Here is a 22288-nt window from a genome sequence, read left to right as displayed (position 1 = left end):
GTAATACTTTACATTTACTTAAATTACATTTCATCTGCCACAAATCTGTCCAAGCCTGTATGCTGTCCATGTCCCTCTCTGATGATTCAACAGATTCTAGATTATCTGCCCTTACACCTAGTTTGGCATCATCTTCAAATTTACATTCTCTCTATTAATATTCACACCTTCCTCATATTTTCTGCTGCACCAATCTGACATGCTGTAGAGGCTTTAGGGACAATGGCTGCAAAGTCTCTCAATGGAAAACTACTGATCCCCTTTCTCTTTCCCTAAACATTATTCTTTTTACAGTTGACCTTTTGGGACTCTACTGCAAGGATCAGAGAAGCATCTGGTCTCTATGTTGACAAATGGTTAGAAGTCTGTGCATGGGGGCACCATGATATTCTTTGCAGCCCAAATCCTTTGCTTGCTAATCTCCTTGACTGGGTTGATACAGTGCTGCTCCTCATCTGTGTTGGTGCACACAGATTCTCTATTAATTGTCATTCAGAACTTTAAACTCTGATTAGGGAAGGGGTGCAGTGCATTGGTCAGGTCAGGTCAGGTTGGGAACCATGCACTGGTACTGCGAGTTGACACACCCACCACATGACGAAACAGCTCAGGATCCCGGTTGGCAACCCCCCAGACAGACACGCGGTCCAGTCCCACCCCCCAGAAATGCCCCTCTATCTGCCACAGCCAGGTGTTATATGGGCGTCCCCTTGGACTGATCCCACTACTCGGGTCATCAACAATGAGGATCCTGTGAGCTAGATCACCCTCAGGGAATCGCGCCACATGGCTGTAGTGCCATAACTGACACTCCCTCACAATGCAGGTAATGTGCCACATTCGGGACTCCATGAGCAACCGCTCTTTCGACACAAAGTCAAACCAGTGGTACCCAAGGATTCTACGAAGAGACACAGTAACAAACGAGTCCAGTCTTCGTCTCAGGTCACTGGATAGCATCCATGTCTTGCAACCATATAGCAAGACTCTAAAGACTTGGACTTTTGTCATTTTACATAGATATCGGAAGCGCCATACACCCCTTTCCAGCGACCTCATGACCCCCCATGCTCACCCAATCTGTCTACAGACTTCATAGGAAGAGTCACCAGAGACATGAATGTCACTGCCAAGGTAAGTAAACTTCTCGACAAGGTCGACACTCTCTCCGCAGACCACTGCTGATGGCTGTGCACAAGAGGTTATTAAAGGCCTGGATCTTGGTTTTTATCCAGGACTCCTCACTCAGTAAAGGGAGCCCCTCCATTGACTCTGCGAAGATCACAACATAGTCAGCAATGTCAAGATCAGTGACAACGACCCTGCCCAACATCCAGTCCATGCAGGCATTGAACAGAGTAGGAGCAAAAACACACCCCTGACTAACACCAGAATCAACTGGGAAAAATGCAGAGGTTCTGCCTCTACTCTGCACAGCACTCACAGTACCAGTGTACAGGCCAGCAGTGCATTGGGTTGTTATTTAATTACAAGTTAAAATTGATGTTTGTCTCTTGAAGATGTTGCCATTTTTGTGTCCTTTAATAAACCTCACTGATACACAATGTTCACCCACGCAGTGTTGAGTGTGCTTACTGCACTTCAGTCTGTCACTCTAGAGATGTCACTGGCTAAGCCCTCAACACCACAGTAAAATACTACTAGCTAGGGCTTCCTTAAAGAAAAGTGCCATCAACCTGATAATGACCACTACATATGAAGCTAGGTACCATACTGGTAGTATGTGGTACTTTTTCGCATGCATACTCACGGCATGAATATACTGTATTGACTCTGTGTACATCAATGGGGCTCATTCCATATCTCTGGCCAAGCAGGTTTGTTGAGTTCACCAGTGGCACAATGACTGCTTCTCCAGTGGTGTTTGAATACGCATACCTGAGGAACATGAAGTAGACGTGTGGGTCAGCATGGCAAAGTCCTGTTTGGGCTAAGACATAGTAAGTAGTAGTTGAACTGTCTCACCCTGGATGAGCTGAGAGATTGTACCATGCTTCAGACAATTGTACTGTACCTGCCTTTACATTGTCCCAGCACTTGGTGGATCAGCACAGTGAAGAGGGGAGGCTCACCTTCCATAATGCATAATAGATGTATAGTCATAGGGAAGGTTCAAGGGACTCAAGTCAGACTTGGCAAAGTTCATGGCATCTTCTACACAAAGAATAAGAGATGTTTATTATTTCAAAGTTTGGATAATCCAGACCCCTCTTATAAACAGAACATGCTAAATTCATGTTCTATAAGTACAAATAAATTTCTGCTAAATAATGAGTCAATCAGCCAACCCTCAAAAAATGAAATTATACTACAAAAAAGCAACAGGAACTTGTCACTGTGTACCTGGGTTCACATACTGCCAGTTGATTTTGATATAGTTGTCACGGTCAGGCCTGCATTGCTCATGAATGAAGCCAAGAACATGATTTAGCTCATGCTGAACAACACCATGGATGAGACAGCCATCTTTGGCAAGTGAGAGCTCCTGAGCACCACCAAGTCTCCCTACACTTGACCAGCACCTACACAAAAAGGAAGAAAAGCATGAAACGACTGCCATTGTTTGAGTGACTCATGGACTGGAGCACATCATCATGATATGAAGCAGGTGGAGTTTTTGTTTTCCTCTATTTTTTGCTAGCTGTTGTTTCCACAATTGTATCTGGTTTTGCTATCTTTAAGAGCCTTGTGTCCAGATAAATTTGAATGTGAGTGGGTTTGAAAACCACACTTTTCAGCAATATGGACTGTCATCTAAATTAACAGTGGTCTGTACTGAACAACTGGTTTAGAATAACCCAGTAAAGGAATCCACCAAGGATGCACAGTCATGCCTGCCACTGATTATTGCACTTTTAAAAGATACAAGCCCTCTATTTATGATATTTTGACTATTTGCTGAGGATTTATCATAAAGTATTCACAACTGACAAAGATTTGTACATGTGTATATACTGTCCTACTGTGGATAAGTATATATAATTATAACAGGGATATGTGAAGAGTAAAATGTGAAAAACTTCTTAAACCCAAGGTCTGCTTTTTACTGTATATAAAAAACAAAAAAGTATGTTAAGTAGACATTTTAAAAGTAAATTAAATCCACCAAATATATACTTTAGAACATATGTCAGGGATGAGGGGCCTGTCCCAGTGTCATCAGGTGCAACGCAGAATGCAGGTCTGGACAGGACACCAGTCCTTTCCATAGCCCACCTACACTTGCCAAGGCAGAGTCCCTAAGGGCTCATTTATACTTCACGCTCAGAACGCGTACGCGCCCGCATCATGGCCGCCATGCGTTCTGAGCGTTCATTTGATGCATCCTCTGAGCAGGTTCTCAGAAATTAACACAATGCGTGCGCGAGTTGCAGTACCAGCAAAAAGTCGGGGGGGCGCACTGTGCTAAAAGTTGGAATGTGACGTCAGAGTCTCTGTTTACTATCTACATGTGACAGAAAGCCGCTTTGCGGATCCTCCGAGATCGGTGTGCGCACTTCGATATTTGATAAATGGTTCGATGTGGTGAAGCAAAATGCCGACATACAAATGTATTCGTGGTGCTTTTATATTCAAGCGTCGCATATTCCCGATCGTAATGACACGATACGTTTTAAAATTCTCACATACCGTCTTCTGTGCCGTCTTTTTTTCCTAGGGCTTCCTCTGCTCCTGACAGCAGTGGATCGCCAGCAATAGATCGCCACACTGAGCACATTAAATGTATGATATTCCAACTCTCTGCACATTTAGAATCCTTAGATTTATACTTGATATCACTTTCATGATGAAAAGCATTACAGATAAATCGGTAATTTTGTTTAAATAATGAATACTGTTAATAATTACACACATGGGGTGACACAGTGGCGGAGCGTTAGCACTGCTGTCTTGCAGGGAGTCACGTTGCTGATATTCCCTGCCTGGAGTTTACACGTTTTCCTGCTGGGTTTCCTCAGTGTGCTCCAGTCTCCTTCCAAAGATATGCAGATTTGGTGCCACTAAAATGACGCTAGTGTATGTGTGTGCTTGTATTCACCTTGCGATGAGCCAAGGCATCTTCCAGGGATTGTTTCTCACTCGTGCCCAATGCTTGCTGGAATGGACACATCCCTGGATTTAATCAATAAATATCCTTTTCAGAGATATTGCGGTAAGGTGTCGTCGGAATTTAATGGGTGTTCTAGGCAATTCACAACACAGAGAAGCCGAACATGTTCTCACTGTGATAATATCTCGCACTGCCACCTGGCGGATTCCTCCAGATTTACGTAAAGTACGCGCGCAAGTATAAACACTACAACGCTTGCGTAGCAGGAGCGTCCACTGCAGCATGACGTCGCGTGAAGTATAACTCCGGCCTAAGTATCCTCACGTAGACACTGAATATTATTTTAAGCAGAATAAGCACATACGATTTTTAAGAAGATAATAACAGGACTAGTCTCCTCGAGATATCCTATTGTCTTCCCTATTATGACACATATCCAGTACTGTATTTCTGCCACTTTATAACATACAGAAATGCCTTTTTTCACAAGGCAATACTTAGACCCTCTCACCTGTAACACCTGCACTATGTGACTGATCCTTAATGTAACGTGACATAGCACCTTAGAAGGGTCTCAGTTTCTATTTCATGTGTATTCTCTGCCATTAATGTGCTGCAAGTGAAGGACACAAGTTTCAGGATAAGGTAGTTAAACTCACTAATGATGGCAGTGTGTTGCACGTTGATCAGCACATGCAAGTAACAAATGACCCAATATATACCTATACATCTATGAACCTGTGTCCAGGCATGAACAGTGTCCTTGGGTGGGGTTGGCCAATTCAATGTTGCAGTGCTGCAGAAGGGGCCTACCACCCCCACTAAACAAGACACTGACCCACACTAGGAAAGAAAGAGAGACACAAATACATAATTTTCAGTTACATCTGAGTGTCCCTCTACATTATGATGTCTGTACACATTTCAAATTTTAGCTTTTGATGATGTAAAAGTACAAGCTCCCATTCTTATAGGGATGACCTCTTCACATTTTGGATGTCTACTTGCAGAGGCAGCTGCATGGATGAGGATAATTGAGCCAATTCAGGAGTTCCCAGCACGCGGCAGGCATACCCGTCATTGGAGTTGATCTGCACAAAGTCCTTCTCTGACCGTCTGCTGACAAACCTCACACAGGTGAGTGTGTGAAACTCTCTCATGGCGTGAAGGATCACTTCAGCTTCATCAGCACCTGTCACAACACAAGAGTAAGATTCAGTTCTTTACTGCGCCATATAGCTGATTGAAGGGTCACAAAAACATACTTTGTTCTCCTTTTCTTTTACAACAAGCATTAAATGAAGATTGTCAGTAGGACTACATTAACAGGCCATCTTTTCAGCTGAGATTTCCTACTCACAAGTGAGTTAAAACACAGTATAATGGTGAACGAACAACACTGGCTGCTAGAATAAGTTCTTCAGTTCAGTGTGATAGTCTGATAACAAGAATCAAATATTTGTTAATCAAAGAAAACCAGCTGAAACAATTGTAGCAACAAAAAAACAAAAGAGGACACATGACATATTGGAGAAACAGACTGTGCCACCAGCTACAGACAACAGGGCAGTAACAGGCTTTGCATTCAGCAGAAATCTGAAACGCATCCAATTTCTGTACATTCTTTGAAGGCTGAATCATGAAAATTGACAATATGTCAAGTTCTTTGAATAGGACATTCTCCAAAAGGAACACAAACCATACATTTGATACCAAACAAGTGCTTTTGAGAGTTTAGGTTCAGTGAGGAGCAGCAATAAAAGAGGGATTGGATTTTTAGATCCTTGATCCTCCCACATATCTGTTCATTATGTATGTAAACTAACATTTCTCCAGGACAGGTTCATGGGCAGCCAAACCCTATCCTGACAGTGTCAGTTCAAGGCAGGAGTCTGCAGTGGATGAGGTACAAATGGATTGCAAGGACAACATTTATGTTGGACCAATATATACCTGCCAGTTAATCCAACCTGTCTGTCTGTTGGGTGTGGGAGGAAAAGAAGTATCCGGATAAACGCACCACGCAAACAAGGGGGGGGGGGGGTGACTATGATGCAAAGCCAGATCTCTGGGGCAGCGAAGCAGCTGCACTAACCACTGTGCCATAGTCCTGACGTCTTCACAACCAGCTAGCATTTGACCAAATAAAGACATTAGAAAAGGGAGTGAAATATAACCAAAATAAACAGGAAATGTTAATACTTCTCATTCTGTACTACAACTAAATCTTATGAAAAGAAGTACAACATATCTCATAATCTGATGAGGATAATGCAAATCACTTTTCCATAATGGATGACAGCATTGCAACTGTAGACTTACTGTAGGCATCTGAGATGACATATGGGACGCTTACTGTGCCATCACTTAGCTTGGGCCACAAACAGCCACTGGTAGGACAGACCAAGGTGCTCCTCCGTTTTACTTGAATCATGTCTCCCTGCTTGATTAGCTTCTTGCTCCCTTTAAAATAAGGAAACACTTTCAGGAGTTTTGGAACATATAAACAAAGAAGAAGTTAGAGAAACTGTCCAAGCTGCTTTTAGAGTGGTATAGAAGAATAAATGTGTCAAAGAGCCATGGTACAGGTGAGAAAAAAAACAGATGTGTTCTAGTGGTACTGATGCTTTAAGTGTTAGCCCAAAGCAAACATTCCCTGGTGTACCACCCACAGTGAACTCTTGCATATTGTCAAACCAGCAAAGATAACTCAAACAAAAAAAAAATAGAAATAAACCTCCAACCACTCGATCTTCAGTGTACAGCCCAAGTACTCATCTTGCACATTTAGACACAGATAGTCACAGTCACTGTCACCCACCCCAAAGATTACTAGAGTGGACAAAAGTAAGAAAGCCAGAGCTATTTAGAATGAGAAAAGGGTAATTGGACTGTAAGAGGAATCCCATGACATTAGGAGAACATGGCCACGCATACAACGTCCACATGTGCACTTGAGGTGGAGGTCAGACCCTGTCAGGTACTGCATTATTTATTTTAATTTACTCAGGTTTTATTATGTGAATATATAACGCATTAATGATTTTATTGAATATTCTATATTTGAATGCATTGTTGTTTATCATAGTCACATTGGTGATAACACTTCTTCTACTACTAGTACTACTACTCAGAAGTGTCTGATGGAAAAATCACAAGGAGTTTGTCATGTTAATAATAATAATTCTTTGCATTTATATAGTGCTTTTCTCACTACTCAAAGCGCTCAGCAATTGCAGGTTAAGGGCCTTGCTCAATGGCCCAACAGAGCAGAGTTCCTATTTGGCATTTACGGGATTTGAACCGGCAACCTTCCGATTGCCAGTGCGGATTCCTAGCCTCAGAGCCACCACTGTCAGCAGAGTTTGAAAACATGAAATGAATTGCGAGTTTTGGATCACCAGATATCTGACAAAGTGGCACAAACTACAAAGTTAGTGCTGAAATATTTTACAGGTAAAAAGACATTAAAAATGTGCTTGGCGCGACTGACAACAAGTAAGTTAAAAGATGTAACAAAATCCATGTGGCATACAGCAACTTGCAGCTTCACTAAACAGAGCAGCATGTGCAAAAAAACAAAATGGATTTTCACACTCACTATGTTCCCCGTGACCATAAACTGAATTAAGTAGTATTGAAAATGGATGGATAGATAAGAAATACTGTATATTTTTTGTGGTATATTCTTCCTTATTTCTATTTAGTGATTCATGCCACATTTTTCCTAAATCGTTTTTCTTTTTCTTTGTATTACTTAGGTGGTAAAGTTTTCCTTATTAACATGGTTTAATAAGAACATTAAAGTGATACTCCACCCAAAAATTATATATTTTTTATATGTTACCCCATGTAGTTTGTAGTGATTGCTGGGAAATAATATTCATCTCATGTTTTCATGCAGTGATGTGATAAAAAAGTTTCTGATAGAATAGGCGTCAATGGAGACCACAGCTGGATAACAACAAACAGCGTTAAAGCCATCCATAAAAAAATCTCACCATTACTCATGTTGCATAGTCCATATGTAAAGTCATCCACTCATTTGCTCACAACATCCCAAGCAAACATAATTTTTCTAAAAAAATGTTCAATAAACAACTTCCGTAAAATGCTCATGAAAACGGAACATGCTCAAAAACGAACAAACTCTTGATTTGAGGACCTGCCTCTCGTCATCACACGGGAGGCACTTTAGGATTATTTAGCTGTGAAACTGCTTGGGTGAATTGACCTTCTACTGGTTGAAGCATCTCAGATATGCACAAGGCTGAGGCATATTCTTTTCCTGATAATATTTTCACTCACTTTAACTTTTAATCTCTCAGTGCACTTTGCATTGTTGATATTACATGAAGAGCGGTGTTAGCCAATGGGTAAGCTGTTATTCATATTGTTACCAGGCCTGTCCAATGATGGGTCTTCATTTCAAATCCCCAGTCGTGTCTGAGCATATTCCATTATATTTCATGGGAGTGCTTTTGGACGTGGTTTATTTACCAATATTTTAGTAAAAGCACATTTATTTTGTGAGCATTCAACTGGATGACTTCACATAGTGATTATGCAACACAAGTAACATTAGATTTTTCTCCATGGATATTTTGATATTGTTTGCTGTTGTCCAGCATTGAACGTCGTCGACACCTATTTTATTAAAAAAGTTGCCATTGCTGTTCGGCCTGAAAATATGAGTGAAACATTTTTTTTAGCTATCATTACAAAGTACTTGGGGTAAACAAAATATTAACAAAAAAATTTCATTTTTGGATGGAGTATTCCTTTAATTCATCATTAAATATGTAAGAAGTCACAACTTTATCAAGAGACGTAGAAGATCTCCTCAAAACACCAGGGACAAAAATGTACACATATAAATGTACGCTTATTTCCACACTCACTTTGAGATGTACAAAAACTAAACTTGGCATAAAGGTACGCATATCTTCACGGCAGCCTCACACTATGTGTACACACTCTTCTGATCGGTTTGGCAAACTGGCGGCACCCAGAGTCAAAGCAGTGTTACTGCTTCTGTGGTTTTTCTTTTTTAGATTCACATCCATGACACAATGTATCAAATACCCCGAAATGAAATGCATATTGTTTGCAAATTTAAAGCTCTTGATTTTAATCATTCTGTAGCAATATAATGGTGCATAGAATGGTCAAACTATTCCAAATACCATAACTGCTTTAGTGTTGTTACTCACAGTGCACCACGGAGAGTATTTTAACCTGTTTATCGTATTTGTGTCTGGTATTACAGCTGCACGGATTGTGTCTAGAGTGCAGAGCATTATCGGGATACAGCTTCTAGCTCTGGAGGACATTTATAGCACTCCAGCATCTGAATGGATTACACTCAGCCATACGCACAGTCTACTTGAACTTCTCCAATCCGGCAAATGCTTCAGAGCCTTTCCTTCACAGACCTCGATGCTCAGAAACAGTTTCATCCCAAGAGCTATAAATGCACTCAATCAGTCCATCAAGTGCTCCCAGTAGAACGGTTTGTAATTATAATCATAATTACCTCACTTGCACTACAACTGTAACATTGCACAACTTGAACCATGTTATTAACCAATTGCACTATTTGCACTATATGTACATGTATATTGTACTTATGCTTTAATATTGTATATTTTTCATTGTTTTTTATCATATTATTTATTATTTTTTCATCATTTTATAGGAAAATAAGTTTATGGAGGAGATGCACATTGAATCTCATTGTACCATATAATGACAATAAAGGAATTCAATTCAATAGAAGAGACCGCATATGTACAGATGATTATGATTAGTTTCTAAGTATATTTGGTTTTCCAAGAGCTATCCTCTTGAAGCTGCATGCTGTTAAAATTCTAGGATGGATACTTGGCATCATTTTTATGATGAAATGCATTAAGTATGTATATTACATGTTACAAATAAATTGTTAACTTAATTTAAATAATGTATACTGTTAATGATTAAACATGTGGGGGCTCGGTGGCACAGTGGTAGCGATGAGCTGGCACCCCGTCCAGGGATTATTCCTGCCTTGTGCTTTATGCTTGCTGGGACTGGCATGAACCTGGATGGATGGATGGAATAATTAATCATGTATTCCCAAAGATTTTTCAAAGATCTTTAAAAGTTTTGAAGAATCTGCGTTCTAGGCTTACACTTTGTTTTTCATTTATTACAGATGCTTATTACAGTGCGGCGATTGGTTACAAGGAGAAAGAAAACAGGACAGGAATTGTGGGTTGTTATATTTGACAGACACAGTACTGCTGCAATAAATTATTCCATCCAGGGTCACGCACATCTCAGCAAGCATCTTGGGGGAGACAGGAATAATCACTGGACAGGGCACCAGCTCATTGGTACCGCTGCGCCACCATGCCCCCACGTTTAATACATGCTTTAATGTATTTCTTCATGAAGTGAAGTGAAGTATACATCTTAGTATTCTAAAATGTTCAGAGAGCTGTAATATCATGAATGTAATGTATTCTGTAAGGCGATCACTGCCTACGCACTCCTGTCAGCATAAGAGAAAGTCTGATTAAGAAGCACAGAGCGATTAATGACTGGATCAGGGAACACATGGAATACGAAGCATTTAACATGCTACTTTAGTTATGATGGGATTTGAGAAACTCTAGTAAATTAAACATTGATTTTTAGATGACGTTTATGACAAAATAAACCATATTAAAGCAGAAATTTCAAGATTATAGTCAACATTTTGACTTTAATTTCGACATAGACCTCTTTTTGTTCACTGTGTCCCTATTTTTTTTTTTTAATTTTTTATTCTCTGTGGCCCTAATAAACTTCCGTATGACATCTGATCACTTCTTTTTTGAAAATTTTCTTTTTTATATGTGCTTTTGTCATTGTCGTTTAACAAAATGCTGAATGGAATGGGCTATTTATATTGATTTGCATATGCAAGTACACAAAATTCTTTGGAGGAGTCGGGGTGGGGCTGTAGGTGTGTACATGTGCATTACAATTCACAAAGTTTGGGATTTGAAAAGGGGAAGTGTGTGGAACTTTGCTTATGCATAATTTTCTGTATCTGAATTTTTTGTGAGTACGCACATTTCTGTTTTTGTCCCTACGCCATATTTTAGCATAAATTTTACTCAGGTGTTATATGAGGCCCCAGATGAGTCCTCATGTCACACTGTTCTGTAGAATATAAAAATCAGGTGTAAAAAATGAGTTGAATATATTTGCCCTGCCATATACTATACCAGTGTTATGCTGCAAGGAAACTTAGGTTTGTGGGCTCTACCCTGGCACCAAAGGCTACCCAGAAGGAAAAGGCCCTCGATGGGAAGTCAGCCTATCACAGAGCACACTCATGATTTCTCATGCCATCACTGATCCATCTAACATACTTTGAGAGACATATAGGTCTGGCATCTTTGTCGGAATCATCAGAAGATCAATGTGTAATACAGAGTGACCTGTATAGTACTCTGCTCTGTGATGGACTAGCATCCTGTCCAGGGTTGGCTCCCATAGTGAGTCTGATGCTGCTGGCATAAGCTGATACTCTCACAAGCCTGAGTTGGGAAAAGCAAATTAATAGAGAACAACTGGAAGTATGTAAATAATGCACCTCTGATTCTGTAATGTTAACTGCTGTTGACAATGGACTAATAGCCAACACTACTGGGTGCAGTTCTATGTACTGGGAGGGCACTAAAATCAAGAGAGAATACTTCTTTAAGTTTTTTTCCCTTGGTTTATAGTGATATAGTGAGCCATGACATCACCAGTCCCCTCTAACCATTTTGATTCCCATTTTGAATCAGGGACATTCCAAGGCTTCAGTTATAAAACAAGATTGGAGATGATTAGGCAAATGGCATTTGTTAGTTCTGCATCACTCTGTGCTGCTTATGTTTGATTGGCATCTGAATTTTAATTTGAAAAGCAGTACATATTTTAATTCACTTTACTTGAGACAATTGGTTATATTTCTTTTTGGTTTTCCACTTGGGACACAGGCATACTCCCAACCTCCTCCTCGAGACACGGTGCTACACACCTGAGTATCATTCCTGCAGCTTTGCTGTATATTAAGCCCTGTTCAACAGCCTCCATTGTAGGTGGTGTGTGGCTTTCCGCCCATTGTCAAAGACAAGATGGTAGGCAGACTGATGAGTTTAAATTAATCGTGCAGTGATCTTTCAGAGAGCTTCCAGGATTAACTGCACTGAAGCAAAGGCAGATTCAGAAAAAGGATGGAAACTAACAGTCAGACGAGAGGGGTTTGGAGCAAAATTCAGCCCAAATAAATAACATTCCTCAAACCTGAAAAATCCAGTTCAAGCTCATCAGGGTGCAGAAACTATCCTGGCAGTAGTGGGTACAAGGCAGGAAACAATCATGGGGAGAGTGCCAATACATCCAAGGCCAACTAAGGCACACACTCACACAGAACCAACATAAAATCACCAGCTAATCTAAACTGTATGTCTCTGGACATACTCAAAGTGTAAACCCCCACAGACAACAATATGTACAGTATATTTAAGATGGGCAAGTGAGCCATGGTAGTTTAGGAAAGAAAAGAAATAAAAATCAAGATGGATAATAGTAATAAAGTGTTGAATGAGTTCTTCTGAGAGTGTATCCTCACCTGTATTTCTGTCCAAAATATGGCTAAAGACATCAGTTGCAGAGGCCTCAGTATGTTGTTCTGAAAAACAGTTGAGCACAGCAGTGAAATGTGAAATGCCGATCGCTGCTGGTACAAACTGACAATCCATAGTTCCTATGCAAGCCCATGAAACACTCAATGAAAACAGCAAAGACCAAAGGAGCAATGTTTCAGCAGGCTGTGTATCATTGATAAATGGAGACTCTCTGGTGACTAGGATGGCCTGAACTGCCCACTGGAATATTCTACGAACATGCTGAACTCCGGACAAGCACAAGGCCAGCCAATGTCTAATTGTGGCATACTGTAGGCTTTTGCACTGATCCAGGAGTCATCGTGTTAGAAAACGAATACAGAAGGGTGTTTTACAAGATATTGTAGTTCAGTTTGGTCAGATTGCTCTTAATTTCAGGTTACACACACAAAACAAAAAGAAGAATAAAAAAGTGAAAACACATTGATTATGTGAATGTAAAATAGATAATGTACTTTATAGGAGAACATATTGAATAAAAAACTCAAGACAGATTTCAACAGTGGGAGCAAACAAGTTGTGATAGGCAGACAAAGTGTTTTATAGTTTTCTGTACGTGTGATAAATACAGTAGACATGAAAGACGCTATATAAATAACTAGAAAATGAGTCTTTCAACACCTTTGAAGTCTTAGGAAAACTGAAGGTGAATCCATTCAATAATAACTGAATACATTTTATCCAGGGGCCTAGAACTGATCTCTGCAACATGAAATCCAAGTAAGCAATCAGCCATGGTGTGGAAACCAGTCTATTGCAGGGAATGTTCACTGATACAGGACCAGTTTAGCGTTATCAACATACAAATGTCTTTGGAATGTGAGAGAAATCAGTCTACTCAGAGAAAAACCTACACTGGCACAAGGAAACGCCACAAAGACAAGCCAGAATCCAGAACTACTGAAGGTCTCCACTGGTCCGCATACAGTCTGAAGGGTAATATTTTAAAATCGTGATCTAGATCACAGGCAGCAGTAATGCTGCACTATATCCTTGGATTGTGGTGTGCTAGCCAGTGGAGATGGGTCTAACTGCAGCTCACAGCAGGTATGACGTGGGTCAGGTAATGCCAAAAACATCACGGAAACCCTCCCACAACCCTAATCTTAGCCATGGTGATGTTGGGGTGTTATGTGACAAACAGCACTATGGTGTGCTTAAAGGTTTGGCAGCCTAGACCATTGACTAATGTGCCTAACAGTGATGCTGACCTAGCGTTGAAGCATTACCTACTAGGCGATGTCCACAACTAAAGTATTCAAATACAGTGTTAGTGAGGCTAGGCACTAGATACTTCTCTTTCAAACTGAAATTCACAATTTAGCTTTACAGGCATAACAATATAAAATAAATTTCCAAATCATTATCAATGCAATAGTATCAATACGCAATATTAATTTGCCTGTCAATTCTTGCTATAATAAAAAGTGTGCCAACAAAAATAATCTTCTGGCCATCTCCCTGGACAGGTGAAGTATGACACACAACACTCCTACTACACCTATGGGAGGTGGGGGTCCCTTTAAGAAAACGTGTGTGACTTTGTGCTAATGTAAATGGGGCACGTCTGCTGTTTCTCTAAACAATGTGTGGCGCTTCTGAGTGTAAGGATTATCCTTGTCATACATCACTTCTAGGGTGTCTGAAGCCATAAAACCAGATGGATTAGGAAAGTTCTAAAATGGGTGGATAGATGGAAGCTGTAAAGCCGGACTCCATTCCTACATTACTACAGCATAGAATTGGGGTGCAACAGGGTGCAAGTCCTGTGAAGAACAGAGGTTCTGTTGTCAGCTTTTACCTTTTCCGCTATGATTTTATGTTCTGTTGTTCAAATGTTGTGAAGAGGATGTAGGGCAGAAAGTCTCTATGATTACTTACCATGGCCTCCAAGTAGATCCTGAAAGAAAAGGGGAGAAGAAAATCCAGAAATTATTAGTGGAGCCGTGTTCACTTGATGAATGCAGCACTGATCGATGTATCATAGTAAACAAACAAACAAACCTTTAAAGGCCCTGGCAGAGGAATGCAGTGAGATAAGCAGAGCAGAGTTGTAGCCAAAAGAGCTGCGCACCCAGGTGCCATTTCCAAAAGAGTTACTGGCTGGCAATGAGAAGTCGGAGATATACTTCCTGAAGCAGGTGTGGCATACTCCACCTAAAAGCCATGAGAAAGCACCTATAAGCCTACGGTCACGTCTCTCTGTTGGTCCCTAAATCCTTTTCAAAAGTCAACAGAGCTATGAGGGAGCAGCCCGGCACCTGGCGTCACACAACATGCAGACCACACTGGCGTCACTGTTCCTGTATTTTCACTAAACTTGCAAGGTGACTAATTTGACATCATCTGATGTAAATCCCCATGATCCAGTTTCCAAAACAGTTTCAGTCCCATTCTTCGCTGTAGCATTTACAATGTGAAATATATGTTAAGATATTATTGTAAAATACTGCAGATAGGACATAATAACAGGTGGAAAATATGGTCCTGTCAGTCCGATCTCTTCATTCACAGCTCAGAAAATTTAAAGGTAATTTCTATAATGTTTAAAGGAATATTCCACCCAATAATATATATTTTTGTTACTTATCCCATGTAGTTTGTACTGGCGGCCGATAAAAAAATGTTTTAATGAAGAAAAAAAAAAGCATCATATAATGAAAGGTAATGGCGACCCACTCTGTCCAGTGGCAAACATTGTGAAAAATCACCATGGAAAAATGAAAAAAAAAATCATGTTACTCATGTCACATAATCCTCATATCCGTTATCCAGTCAAATACCCAAAACACACAAAACACATGCATATTTTGCAAAAATATTATGAAAACATGCTCCCAGAATCAGTATAGAACATAAATAGGAAAGGTGCATTCCTGTAATTGTGTGCTTTTGAATTGAGGACAGGATCTTGACCACTGAATTAGGGGGTCTTTAATTCTAAAAGCATATCATTATGGGGATTTTTCCAGAAATAACTGTTACGAATATTTTGTAATATTATGCATATGGGATGCCAGTCAGTAACTGGCCACACGTGTACATAGCAGACAGGTTAGCGACTCCAGTTTAACTAACATGCTCATTGCTGTGATGTGCAATGAGGAGGACGTTAGGAGTATTTTCACTTCCTTCTGGATCCCAGTGCCTTGTCACACCCACCACATGACAAATCAACTCAGGATCCCTAGATTAGGACCCGAGTGCAGCCATGCAGCGAGTGACACCTCAGCACCACACTAGTTCAGATGGAGTGGAACAGTGTGAGGTTTTCTATGGTGGCTGGAGTGGCAATTCTGCCACCAACCCCCCAGTTTTTCCCCACAGGTTGGAGGGCCTACATGTAGGGCTGGATGCAGATTAACGTCATACCCAGGACGGAGCAATTGCAGGTTAAGGACCTTGCTCAAGGGCCCAACAGAGCAGAGTCCCTTTTGGCATTTACGAGATTCGAACCAGCAACCTGCCTTAGCATCAGCAATCAACCATAGCTCAATCCTGTGTTTTAGTTTTGGAAATTACTCATTCCAGATAAAATGGCTGCAAAGTTACCATTACCAGCTGTGCCATATTTTGGTTGCTCTCAAAGAGTGGTCTGTGTCGATAGATACTTCCCAACTATCCCACTGAAATTTCCAACTTTGAGGCTGTTGATATCAATTATTATCAAGTCAGCATCTCTTTTTTAAAAAATACTCTGACCCTATTTAAATGCACCATAAGTTTCCAAATTGTAATTTCAATTAATTTTGGACTTTAAAAAAAAAACAACATTTAGAACAAGGGACTGTGAGAGAGAAGACAGCCAGGCGTTGATTTTTATTAACTTTAAAAATTCAAAGCACAGTTTGCATTATTCCTGTCTGTCACTTTATTATGATGTTACATATACAGTATACCGCTTGCATAAATCTCAACTGCTCTTCATCTTAGTAAAGCTATTAATACCGTCTGACCACAAGATACAAAAAGAAAATAAGCAGCAGTTTATTGACACTCCTGCAAAGAGAAAAGCCCAGGCGAGAGCGTTTTGCTGACATCAGTTGTGGAGCTGCACCCACAAATTACCAGCTTTACATTCAGCAAAAAGCTCTTTGGCGGAGCTCAACAGATTGCCGTGACAAGAGTTTTCCCTCAATAAGCCTCAAACAAAAGGGAGGCTTTAACATGGAGAGCCGTGCAGTTTAGTGTGAGTACAAAGCAAGAAATAAAGACCCAGAACAGTAAAATGTTAAATCCAGCAGATGCAGTGGTCTTCACAGAAAAAGAAGCACTGCGACTAATATGAGGCAAAAATTAGAGTGTCAGTCAATGCATGTTTTCACACTGAGAAAATAGTGCCTGGCTCCTACAGTATGAGACACAAAGGCAGCCTAGGCCAAAAACTACGCTATGGTGTGTGGTGATGTAATCACACTGTGTCTGAACAGAAGTATGTCAATGAGGTACTCTTCACTAGAGACAGCAAACTTTGTTGCTGTACTTGTTTCTCTGCCAGTGATCAGAGGCCCATATTCACAGGCTACAGTCACTATTCTGGCACGCTCAAGTCACAGACTGTGGCCATAGAGACTGTGTGAGCGCTGAAGTCAAAAAACAATGAGATAAACACCAATTTAAAATTAAAAGCAATTTCTTTAATAGTCCAAAGACATGCAGGTTAGGTGGATTGGTGATTCTAAATTGGCCCTAGTGTGTGCTTGGTGTGTGGGTGTGTTTGTGTGTGTCCTGTGGTGGGTTGGCACCCTGCCCAGGATTGTTTCCTGCCTTGTGCCCTGTGTTGGCTGGGATTGGCTCCAGCAGACCCCCGTGACCCTGTGTTCGGATTCAGCGGGTTGGAAAATGGATGGATGGATGGATTTATTCTTGGTGAGTAAGAGAGACTGTGAGACTGCAAACCCCAAACCCCCCCAACGCCAGCTCAGCCAACTGATTTGAGTTCTGGGCAGACTGGAAAAAGAAAAAACTGTTCTCCCTTTTATCACCTGGCTTGTTCATTAGCCAAAGAGAGAACAGAAAAAAACATAACAGTTCATTCTGAGGTCATACATACATTAGGGTTACACCTTAATTTATGACATACAGGGGTATAGAAAAACAAAGCAGTACCAGGCGCTTCATTATCTAAAGACTGTGACCTTCTCAGTACACACACACACAAACCCATTTTAAGCAGTTTTCTTAAAGTTCATTGCATTAGTTATAAACAGATCACATTCTTATAACTTTAATATCTTCACTAGATTATATTTGTTTGATTAGATTAATAATCCTTATTTATTAATTCATAAATGACATTTTTGTCTTATATTTTTAAGCAAGAGTGATAAAACGATCACATTTATTTATATCATCACAGGGTGTTCTGTTAATATCAAGAAGTTAGCACTTTCACATAGAAGAATTAAATCAGTCTCATATTCAGTGCATAAACATAATTCCTTTCCTACCTAAATGCAGATCAAATCATATAGAAGTATAACATCATATAGTTCTCTGCAGCATGATTAATACAAATTACAGTCATTGGTATTTTGTGAGTTAAATACTTATAATAATCTGCGGTGAGCTGGCGCGCTGCCTGGGGTCTACTTCCTGCCTTGCGCCCTGTGTTGGCTGGGAATGGCTCCAGCAGACCCCTGCAACCCTGCAGTTAGGATATAGCAGGTTGGATAATGGATGGATAGATATGGATACTTATGATCATTACAGTTAATAATGTTTTTTCTGCTTTCTCAACTGCTACAGCACTGGTACGACTGATACGTACTGTAGTACAGGCTGACATACAAAGAGCACGAACTGTGGACTGTGAGCTCCCTTACACTTGTTTGAGACACATATAGCATGGACTGTGGCCTTGAAAAGGTCCTCATCTTGTGATTGCAGGGGTTGCTGTAGAGTTCTGTGACATAATGGGACTATTGGTGTCATTATACAATAGAAGAAGGATTTTGAGATTAAGTCTAAATTTAGCTTCTGTCAAGTGTAGAGGTTTAAGAACTGGAGATAAACAGCCATACCTCCTGGTTTAATGCATTACAACAACAGTCTGTGCTAACAGTAAGGGTGGAAAATAAATAATGTGAGCAACAGGTCAGCTGGAAATAAAGGGAGGAATGTTCTTGCATTGTGTATAATGAAAAAAAGTTTTATTTTTCCTGTAATTCATAGTTGGATAATATGCAATACCATGAAGGTCAAAGGCAAGTCATTGTCAAAGTTAACAGTTAAAACAAAAAGGAAATTGAAACCATCATACTTTATAGTTGTTGTTGAGATCCCATCTATCTATCTATCTATCTAGTATATAGTGCCTTATCTATCTATCTATCTATCTATCTATCTATCTATCTATCTATCTATCTATCTATCTATCTATCTATCTATCTAAATGAACAGAGTGATCAGAAATGATTTGGCATCTCACAATGAGGACTATCTATCACCATGGGCTATAGGAGATATAAAAGATCAGTGCTTCCTACTAACACATTTTTAACTTATGCCCTTTCAAGTGTAAGATTTTGGAATTAATTCATTTTGTTACTGAATTTCTGTTACCTAATCGTGTCACCTGATACACCACTCTGACCACGTATCCTCCACAGTGTGCAAGTCTAGCACTTATCACTTAGTGACACATGTCACTATTGTATCTAACTGAAATGGTAAAATAACCAAACAATAAGGGAAACATCATTAGATTTAATTGATAAATACAACTCAGTGACTTCTGCATACAAATAATAAGAGTTATTATGTTTCTAAATGATAACTTCTACTGGCAACCATTTTGATCCAGGCACAAATCATCAAGGGATATTGTATGTAGCTTATGCACAAGAATGAGAATGCACTGTCAGCAGACTTCAATATATTGCAAACCATTTTGTAAATATGAAGGAACTGCTTAACAACAATGTGTGGCAGACCACCAAATGCTATGTAACAGAAGTTACCTTGTAAAAACTGTGCTTGGATATAAAAACATTAACAACTGCAGCATTTCCTACTTACAGTATATCTTTAATGAAGACTTATGACTTTCTGTGCTGTGATCAGAGACAGAGCTAGAATGAAACGTTTTAAACCAGTTGTAATCTTTAAGATCAGACAGAAGTTGTGAGGAGGAAGTTAAAAACCATGGAAGCAAACAGTTATTAATTACAGTCAAGACTAAACCAGATTTTTCTTTCAGTAAAGTACTGGCAATAGCCACTTTTAAGGCGAAAGATCTGTGTTTCCTGATTGGCAGTAAAGGTCTGTTGACAACTTGAGCTTTCAAATTGCTGTATGCTGCATGGCGAGTTTAGCCAGATTCTTTGCCCTTTTTTTGTTTTCACATACTGTTGTGGCATGTTTAACACAAGATATCGGTTAGACAAGCCTCTCTCATGTTTGTGAGGTCCAAAGCCCCCATTCATCATTCCTTGTCACTACATTCTATTGCACTTCCAAATGAGATTTCATTGGTTGTCAGGTTCCATGCACACAGACACGACTAAAGACACAATCAAACCTGTCTGATTTTATTTGAATCAGTTACAGACTAACGGGAATGAGTCAATGTCTTTATCAATATAAGAGACTGCCTTCGACTCACTAATATTAAGTAAATGAAGACTTTAGACTGAAAATATGGAAAAGTATTATAATGTGACATAGCCTTTAGCCAGTGATTCATCTATTTGATAAGCAACAGGTTTAGTTTGTGGGTGTAACTTTTTGATGTAGATAGTCAGAGAGAAAATATGGAGAAGGATCCAGTATTCTTTTCTGAATCAATATCAGTCAAGCAGTATTTACTGTATTCTGAGTAACGGATTTTAAATTGTAGTTTCGCCCACACTGTTAAGTTTCATTCAAATGAAAATGATCTCTGTTGAAATTAAAATGACCAAAAACGCATATGACATAGTCATCTGCCTATACTGGGTATGTGCACAGCATGGACATCTTAACCAAAACTGTTGATTGTTGAAGAGGGGATAACAGGCCACAGGATTTATTGCAACATTGTAGCGACCTGTAAACTATTTGCCTTTTGCGCATATATGCAGGATTCAAACTGTACAAAACAAAATTTTGTTGCATACAGGTAAGTAACACGACAAGCGCCATGGAAAGCAGCTCTTCTTTGTCCACTATGTTGGAATATGTTTTACGTCCATAAAGGTCAACCATTCCCAAGCAAGATGTTATAATGGGCATGATCATATCAGGGAAGGGACACATAACAAGCACAAACAAATCAAAGCACGATTAGAGTCTGTGTTGTGCAAAACACACTGCAACACTGAGCCAGCCTTTTCAAAATTATATGTCTCTGGAGAGTGTTTTAAGTAGCCTTCATTTTTAGTGGTTGAAAAATGCCATGGTAATGTGGATGAAAAGGGAAAATGGAAACTAATGTCTACGTTTTTAAAACAAATTGTAGTAGTGTGGACAGAGCCTGAGTTCCAGTCTAAAGTCCTGATAAGCCAATGTACTAGAAGGAATCTCCAGACTAAACCAATGCAAAGTAAGTACATTACACTAAATGTAAACTAAACAAGAGACTGCCTCAAAATAACAAGGGTCAAAGAGTGAAGAAGACAGGAATGAACTGGAGGTGGGGTGGAGGGCGACTTGGTGTTCCCACTTTTCGGTATGTTTTTGCAGAATTCTTTGTGGGATGTTTACTTAATATTGAATTATCTCTGAGGAGGCTCCTATCATGAATCCTGTTAAGTTTCTGTTCGTAACCGTTTGCAACCATTTTTGAATATAATATTTTGTCCTTCATGCATTTGTTTATTTTTGTTGTTATGCCAACTATGCCATCTTGACGCCATTTTGTGTGAATTTTCAATGTTTGTGCTACCATTCTGTGTTCGTTTTTCATTGCTGTGGCGATATTATGTTTTGCAACTTTATGACTGAGTGAATATAATTTTGTTTACATGTTTGGCTTCCATTTTCTTTCATGTGATCCTCAGCCATTTTGTTGATGCTCGTTACCATAATATTGTTGATAGTAATGTGCAGTCATTGCCATCACATGATGCCAGAAAGTGACATGTCATTATGTCATCAAACAATGTGCCGCTCCAATGGGTCCAAAATTCTGAATGTCTTTATGCATTTGATTTAAAACAACTTTAGGGCTTAGAATCTTTGTGTTTGAGCTGTGGTGATCGTTGTTCATCTAAACTACATTAAAAAACATTTTTAACACTTCATTTCTTCAATAAGAAGAATCACTAACCTAGCAAGGGTTTGCTACCAAACTGAGCAAGGAAAAAGTTGAAATACGGGTGCTGCTTAGGGAAATGGGGTGAGAAAATCATTCAAAATCTTTAAATTTAAAACTTTTGGACAATTATGTGGCAATGCTAAACAAGGTGAATAATTTTATTAAGCAGGCTCCATTACAAGAACATACTTTTATCAACAATCACAGAAGAATGAAGAGAAAGCTGAGGTATGTATGACAAACATGTGACTTTCCTTCTGCCACAAAGTC

The 22288-nt window shown here is 39.7% G+C and overlaps 1 protein-coding gene across 6 annotated transcripts in view; it reads right to left on the bottom strand.

Annotated features, from left to right (window-relative positions):
- Nucleotides 1–22288, bottom strand: part of LOC114646216 (high choriolytic enzyme 2-like) — a 48596-nt gene that overhangs the window by 4185 nt on the left and 22123 nt on the right. For 5 of the 6 annotated variants that reach the window (XM_051923529.1, XM_051923527.1, XM_028794289.2 and 2 more), the window contains 8 exons: nt 14785–14937; nt 14662–14680; nt 12726–12785; nt 6395–6535; nt 5147–5264; nt 2365–2543; nt 2094–2175; nt 1772–1899 (listed from right to left, as the gene is read on the bottom strand). In XM_051923529.1, the coding sequence (XP_051779489.1) occupies nt 1772–1899; nt 2094–2175; nt 2365–2543; nt 5147–5264; nt 6395–6535; nt 12726–12785; nt 14662–14680; nt 14785–14865 (808 nt within the window). In that variant the 5' untranslated portion in view covers nt 14866–14937. Of the gene's footprint in view, nt 1–1771; nt 1900–2093; nt 2176–2364; nt 2544–5146; nt 5265–6394; nt 6536–7919; nt 8099–12725; nt 12786–14661; nt 14681–14784; nt 14938–22288 lie in introns of those variants that run through there. The other variant, XM_051923530.1, reaches the window with a different exon arrangement.

The sequence above is a fragment of the Erpetoichthys calabaricus genome, chromosome 2, assembly GCF_900747795.2.
Source record: "Erpetoichthys calabaricus chromosome 2, fErpCal1.3, whole genome shotgun sequence".
In the NCBI taxonomy this organism is placed as follows: domain Eukaryota; kingdom Metazoa; phylum Chordata; class Cladistia; order Polypteriformes; family Polypteridae; genus Erpetoichthys; species Erpetoichthys calabaricus.
This window is presented reverse-complemented; position numbering and strand designations above follow the sequence as displayed.